Here is a 7,738-nt window from a genome sequence, read left to right on the forward strand (position 1 = left end):
GGAGGTCACAACTTTCAGGTAGGTTATATGGTGAGGAGATGGAGGGTTTTAGTTGGATTTTGAGATCACGTTCAACTATGGTCACCGGAGGTGGAAATGGTGGTGGTCGTAAGTTGGAAGTGGTTGCGGCGGACAGTGGTGGCCGAATTTAATGAAGGTGTTGGTGGTTGTGGGCCCTCTTTTAAAATATTATTATATCTTTTATCTATTTATTTTGTAACTTTTTAATATCAAGGTTAATTTAGTCATTTACGTTACAAACTTTATCCAAATAATATTATATAATATAATTAAAGAGTTTGGTGCCGTAAAGGTCCCGATTGAGCCACTTTGCGGCACCTTATTGGTAGTATTTTTTTTTGTTTTTTTAGTTTCGGCCGTAATTAATGTAATGAAAACCCGTCGAATGTGAATTTTGGTTTTGTTCTTTTTTATTATTTTGTTTTAGTTACGATATTGTACCGAACACAACGGAAACCGAATGAATTCGCACCGCGTTTTGTTTTAGTTCTAGTACTGTAACGAAAACCGACTGAATGTTGATTTTTGTTTTTTTAGTTTCGGTATGAAAACCGACTAAATTCGCGTACACTCGACCACCTCAACGCCTGGGATCGATAACGGTCGGGTTTTACAAATGATCCAGTTTTACCGACCGACGCCACGCCATTAGTCCACCCCAAATTTTATAATTTTTTTGTTTTATTTTTGTCTTAGTTCCGATACAATAACGCACGTAACTGCAATCGACCGAATTCGTGTCGCCTTACCGTATCAACTCTTGTGTTTTACCACTACCCATGTTTTACCGACTTGTCCGGTGCAACACGCCGGGAAAAAACACTAGTTTTAAATAAAGTGATGGATTGCGATGTAATTGACACATCACACTGACACATCATGCATTAAAAATAAACGGAGTTAGTCATATGTTAGTTCATGATTGTTAATGGTAACAAAGCTGAAAGTTGGGATCGCTAGTAGTTAAATTGTTAGTTCGGATTAAAATCGGCCAATATTCGAATAATCGATAGTTTGGATTATTACAATCCAATATTTCTTTTATTTATTTTAGTATAAATTTATATCTCAGTCTATTATAATATTTAGTAATTATTAATATTTGATATTTAAAATATGTTCTAAAACTAAAAATCAATTTAGGTAAGTGATCAATTATGTTTATTATTTAGAGGTTTTCTTATAATGTCTTAGGTCGATATGTGGTCTTAGTTGCTTACTACATTGCGACCGATACACTTAATGTTTGTGTGTTGTTAAATTAGTAATTCTATTTTTAAATCTTGGTTAATTTTAACACATACACATTTCACATATTAAGAACCAACTCCAAAACTACCGTGAACGTCATTTTCTTCCTCTCCAATCATATGTGTTGGAACGATCTTTCTACTAGAATCTGAAGGTCATATATTTTTTTTGTGGCTCCAATCGATAAAGGGATGGAGGTTGCGATTTCAAAAGCTCTAATTTTATTAACAGAACGCGTTAGTGATTTTTAGAAAATATTAAATGACATTCAAAGATGACACAATTTTCTAAAGGCATCCTGAGACTGAGTTAATATTTTTACTTTTTATGACAAACAAATGTATGTCTTAGATCCTTGAAATTTTATAAAAGATGACATTTTTATGAAACACATTTTCGTATGTCATAGAATCATGTGTGTTATAGTTCGCGTGCCATTAAAACCCTATTTTCTAGTAAAAATATACATGATAAGTTAATCTCTTGAGTGAATTTAGTTAGTCATCACAACTAACTTGCTAACTAACCTCTCAACTAACACACCAACTAACTCGATCTGTACTTAACTGGACGAGTTTGAGTTTGAAAAACTACTCACATGGTAGATCGAATTTTAGAAATAGAATAAAAATGAGTTGAGCTCAAGCTTAGCCGGGTTTTCAATACATGAAATGAATGATATTTTCCTTCATTATTTGATAACAATATTGATGTTTTAACGAAAAGTCATAAATTTCTCCTACAATAAACCAACTACGTATAATCATGAACCCTTTCAAAATCAAACCAAACAATGTCTAAATCAAATCATCTACTTCACACCTTCACACTCACATTGTGTTTAATATCACCCACTTGAAGAATATGCTGACCCAATGCAACTTTCCTGTTACCTTCTTCATCAACCACACTTAACTGCTTGCAGACATCCACTCTAAACCTCACCACCGATCTCTGCCATGGCCCGAACCGTACCTTCTTGAAATCAATCAACTCCTTTTGTGGTGCGTTGTAGATCGTTGGTGGAGACGAGAACAGCAACACCGTGTGGCTTCCGGACAACTTTCCCATGTTTGTTACATTAATATCTACATCAAAATGTAGGTCTTTGCAGACAGGGTCCGCTGCATCGATGGTGTTGCAAGAGGATGAGCGGCATGGAGCTCGGTTTAGTGGAATGGACACGAGTTTAGGTGCTTTTACGAGTTTGTAAACGTAGGAAGTGTAGCTTAGCCCGAACCCGAATGGGAAAACGGTTTTGCCTCTATAGAACCTGTAGGTTTGGCCTGGGTGATTCGTGACTCGGTCTGGTCGCATCTTCATGTTGGTCATAGGCACCAAGTTCACGTATGATCGGGGATACCATGTTGTTGGTAGTCTTCCACCTGAAATGAACGAAAACCACAATTTGAATACATTAGTAAGTAAAGTTTTCATAACCACACTGGCCACCTTTTACTTCACTAGTTGGACCGGTTCATATGGTTTTGAAAACCATATAAAATCCTAAATAATTTAAAATTTAATTAAACTTGTAAAAAATACAATGATTTTCACGTTAAAATGTAACAATACTTTATATTTTTATTTGTGAAATTAATAAACCATAGTGATTTAAGTAAATAAAATACGAAGTTATAGTAAATATATTTTTAAATAATATTTTGGAAGAAAAAAATAAGATTAAAATCTGGTGTGACCATCTGCTCCAATTTCCAGACCGGTTCAAATACATACAACCGGACAGGTTATGTATTCGGATTCTGTCCGGTCCAGTTCTGAAAACACTGCAGAACAAAGAAAATGAGACGAAAAAAACTTACTTGGATTATAGCGACCGAAAATGATATCGGCTAAAGCAGCACCACCCTCTTGACCCGGAAAACCAGCCCACAAAATGCTAGTGATTTTCGGGTCATGTTTCGCAAACTCAACATCCATACCACCTCCCGACATTATAACAAGAATCACGGGCCCTTTAGCGGCTTTAGCAACCTCAGACACTAGAACATCTTGTTGTCCCGGAAGATGAATTTGGATCCTATCACGAGCCTCGGCCTCTATTGAAAGATCCGTACCAACAACTAGAACCACCGCGTCTGCGTTAGCAGCCGCATGCTTTGCCTTTCCAAAGTTAACATTCGACATACACTTCACATCACAACCTTGTTTGTACACGGTTTTAGCATAAGCAGACAGCCCCATTAGAGGAGATGTGTATTTACATGGAACCCCTGCGTAGTTGCCAATCATGTTTCGTGTGGCATCCGCGTTGGGACCAATTACTGCTACTGTTTTGTAATCGGGTTTACAGAGCGGTAGCGATCTGAAACTGTTTTTAAGCAACACAATTCCTTGTCTGGCGGCTTCACGAGCTAGATCCTGATGAGCATGGGTGCACACGTCTTTCTTGCCTAGTTTCCCGTACATTTGCTTGCTTGGGTGACCATCGAAGAACCCGAGCCTCATAAGTGTAGTGAAGCTGTTCGTGACAGCGCGATCGACTGCTGATTGTTTAACTAGCCCCCTCTTGACCGCTAACGCGGTGTAACGCCTTAGTGAGTCGCCACAGTTAAGATCCAACCCTGCAAACGTAGACAGAACATTTAGTAATTCTTAACTAGGAATGGAAAAAATCCAGAACCCGAACATATGTATTCGGGTATGGGATGGGGTATGAGATTGACAATATAAAATGTAGATTTGGATATGGGTACGGTATTAGGTGAAATCCGTCTTATTACACGAAAGAAAACATATACTTGTTTATATGAACCATTTGGCATATACCTGAAAACTTTTACTTATTTTTCCTTGACCCTTATCTACTAATACTTGTTCTAGTATTTTTATCATGAAAAGTAAATAAATTTTGATTTGGGACGTGTTTTTTTAATGATATTAATTTATACTTCTAGAATTTATATTTGTTATTTATATCTTCTTGAAACGTACATATTTACATGTTTCAAACATTTAATATAGTGAAAATGATATTTTAATTTATTTTAGTGGTTATAAACATAAAGCTATATAAAAGAACAGAACACTAAAAAATAATCGTGATATAACCTGCATTTAATGCATCTGCTGTAACTTCCTCCGGTGTTTTAGCCCATCGTTGGTCTCTGAACATGACGTGTAGCGAATCGCAGTCGGAACTAATGTATCTACAGTACCAAAAGATACATGTCACAGATTTGTAAATTGTGCGAACTAAACATAGCATCAGTCACAATCGAAAGTTTACCCGTTTAACTTCCATTGACCACGAACCGTATCTTCCAAAAGCTGTTTATCCGCACAAGTTGGGATGCCGTTAACTTTATTATAAGAACACATAACACTTGCAACATTTCCATCCAAAACACAGCTTTTAAATGGAGGGTTATATGTATCTTCCAAATCTTGCTTTGTAACCTTCAAAACGCAATAACAAGATGACATATTATTATTATTATTATTATTATTATTATTTGTAATTTGTTGTTGAAGTTACTGTCTAAAATGGTGATGACAGTTAATGTTGTTATATTTTAGATAGTGGCTTCAACAACAGCTGTAATCATAAAAAGTCAAGCTATTTCTTAAAGGAGTTTAGCAAAAATAATATACCAATGCATTAAAATGGTATCGGTCTATGGTGGTCCAATTATCGAGATCATAAGCAGTAAAATGTTTGCAACAAGCTCCGACTTTGAGTCGCTCTTTATTGCCATCCTCTCTTTCTTGTAAACCTCGAACATATGTCGATCCATATCGGCTGGTTAGAAGCGGGTCTTCTCCCGGTGTTTCTTGACCTCTTCCCCATCTCGGGTCTCGGAAGATGTTTACATTCGGTGACCAAAACGTTATCCCGGCAACACCCGTGTTATACATTGCTCTAGCTTCGGTTGAAACGACCTATTTGCACACTATACCGATTAGCCATTAACAAAATTAAGCAAGAAATCATAATAAACACCCAAGACTAAAAAAAGAAATACCACCTTAAAAAAAGTTTACACCTTAAGAAATACCACCATATCAAATGAGGGGTCATCTTACCCCACAGTTTTTCGGTTTTATATGTAACATATATAGTGTTTCAGTCGATCCTTAAGATTTTTGAACGTCGACCCTTAGAAGTTACAACATATCAATAAACATTTTGGATTTAAAAATAAAGTTTCTAATTCAATTAACTATTTCAACAATTCCTTCTAAAATGATACTCCATCCGTCCCATTATAAGTGTCATAGTTTGACTTTCAAGTCTATCTTTTGCAACCTTGACCGTAAATATTTTTATTCTTGTCATATAATACTTGATGAAAATTATATCAATATAAAATACATTTAAAACCCAATCCATTCGTATATTTTACATCAAGTATTATATAACACAAACAAATATATTGTCAGTCAAAGTTAAACAATAAAGACTTGAAAAATCAAACTAAGACACTTGTAATGGGACGGAGGGAGTAATATGCAGGTGCATTGTGTTTTCGTGGTAATCTCATTGTACATCTTAGTTTTACACGTTGCAACGACAAATTATAACTATTTATGTGACCCGACTCGACCAAAACCAAAGATTTAGACAGAGTTAAGAAAATCCAAGTATCATAAAAGAAGATCCGTGTGGGTCCGCCACTGGCTACATGGTAACAACGTTACAAAACAAGAAAATCATCAATCACAATCATATATATGCACCTTTCCAATTGTGTAGAATAAAGATTCATTGAATGAGGCTGCAGTGAGAATGACTTGTGGGAAGCTAGTGGCTCCAGGGATAATACTACTATTGAACCAAGTGGCAGGTCCCGTGTCCGAAACGCCATGTAACGCCTCCGACCACCACCCGTACGACGGTATCCCAAGGCGAGGGATGCTATCGGCTATACTCACGATACTCCCCGCCTTTTCTTGTAATGTCAACCTTTTTACCAAATCATTCACTCGTGTTTTGATATCAAGTTTAGTATTACAAAACGCGTATTTTTTCAAGATTGGGTTTTTATGCGTTTCACAGGCGTAACGAGGTGGGGGATCGGTAGGAACCGCGGTCGTCGTGAATGTGAAACATATGAAGAAAATGGCTACAAGAGTGGTTTGAAACGCCATGAATGATATTGAAGAAAGAGTGATCAATTTGTTGATTATTGAAGACATATAATGGATGTAACTAGTGTACACTGTCAAAGATTATTAGAATATTTTGAATTATTACACTTTATTATCTCATTATTGTTGTAATGTTACCGTGAGGCATGATGGTTTGTGGTTGTTATTACTGATTTGGAGCGTGAGGAGATTTAATTGCCTTGTTTATTTCCAGTAAATGTGGGTTGTGGGTCTGACTAAATCATGTGAAAGACTTATTACAAGTACAAATATAGATGAAATTTTGTAACAAAAACAAATATAGATGAAATTTTGTAACAAAAAGATTGTAAATAAAAGTCATCACACATTTTCATATATATATCTTTCGTTTGGTTATAGTTTGGAATATTCTAAAATGGGTCTAACATGTGTGTATAGACCTTGCAATAAACTATTGACAGAATTATATAAATCATTCTTTATGTTTGTATCAGATTTCACTACGTGAATATTGGCTTTTGGTCACACACATGCTCTGGATGGTTTGCCACACCTCGGTCTAAATGTGTGGCTAAAGGTCGCTTTCGTCACACATTTGTTATTCGTGTGACTAAAAACGCACCTGTTAGAACTAAAAACACACATGTTAGAACCTTTAGCCACATATATTAGATTCGTATGACAAAAAACACACATGCTGAAACCTTTAGCCACTCTTATTCAATTTGTGTGACAAAAAACGCAGCTGTTAGCCACATTTTCACAAAAATGTGATATTTATTAGCCACACTTAATAAACTGTGGCCAAATATTATCTATGCTTACAGTAATTTGTTAATGATGTGGCTAAAGCTAATATATATGGCCACACTTACGGGTATATGTGACCATAGAGTATTGTTTGTTAGCCACTTATAAGTTTTATGTGTAGCTAAAAGTTAACGGTGACATTAAAACAAAGCGTGTGATTATTAGTAGTTAATGGTCACACTTTAATTGTTTCATATGTGGCTAAAAATTAATAAATATGGTTACACTTAAAGGTTTATGTGACCATATAATATTGTTTGTTAGCCACTTATAATATTTGATGTGTGGCTAAAAGCTAATAGTGACAACAAAACAACAAATGTGACTATTATTATTTAATGGCCACACTTTATGCTTCATGTGGCCATCATCTTCACCTCCTCCCAATTACAAACCTAATTCATAAACATCGATTGAAGCTCAATACTCTTCTTCATCACTTTGCTTCTTTCTCCAAACTTCATCAACCACCATGCGATCAAATCTAACAGGGGTTTTAAACATGATTAATTAGAACCCCAGAGATGTGATAAACATGTTAGGGTTTGAGTTTTATTGAGAA

The 7,738-nt window shown here is 35.7% G+C and overlaps 1 protein-coding gene across 1 annotated transcript; it reads right to left on the reverse strand.

The window, feature by feature from the left end:
- Positions 1-1,960: 1,960 nt before the first annotated feature.
- LOC143531221 (beta-xylosidase/alpha-L-arabinofuranosidase 2-like) lies at positions 1,961-6,384 on the reverse strand. Its single transcript, XM_077026565.1, has 6 exons — positions 5,974-6,384; positions 4,888-5,175; positions 4,523-4,692; positions 4,345-4,442; positions 3,096-3,887; positions 1,961-2,657 (listed from the first exon to the last, which is right to left on the reverse strand). The coding sequence occupies exons 1-6, from the start codon at positions 6,382-6,384 to the stop codon at positions 2,089-2,091; spliced, it is 2,328 nt and encodes a 775-aa protein (XP_076882680.1). The 3' UTR covers positions 1,961-2,088.
- Positions 6,385-7,738: the final 1,354 nt, after the last annotated feature.

Source organism: Bidens hawaiensis, unplaced genomic scaffold, assembly GCF_021521415.1.
Source record: "Bidens hawaiensis isolate Kalapana, Puna unplaced genomic scaffold, B.hawaiensis_p1.1 tig00009092_1, whole genome shotgun sequence".
NCBI lineage: Eukaryota > Viridiplantae > Streptophyta > Magnoliopsida > Asterales > Asteraceae > Bidens > Bidens hawaiensis.

Excerpts from the sequence above, each read along its gene's own strand:
- LOC143531221 (XM_077026565.1), bottom strand. The coding sequence starts at position 6,384 with ATGGCGTTTCAAACCACTCTTGTAGCCATTTTCTTCATATGTTTCACA. Across the intron at positions 4,693-4,887 it reads GATACCATTTTAATGCATTG|GTTACAAAGCAAGATTTGGA; the intron begins GTATATTATTTT and ends TGCGTTTTGAAG. Across the intron at positions 3,888-4,344 it reads AGCAGATGCATTAAATGCAG|AATTACTAAATGTTCTGTCT; the intron begins GTTATATCACGA and ends TTCCTAGTTAAG.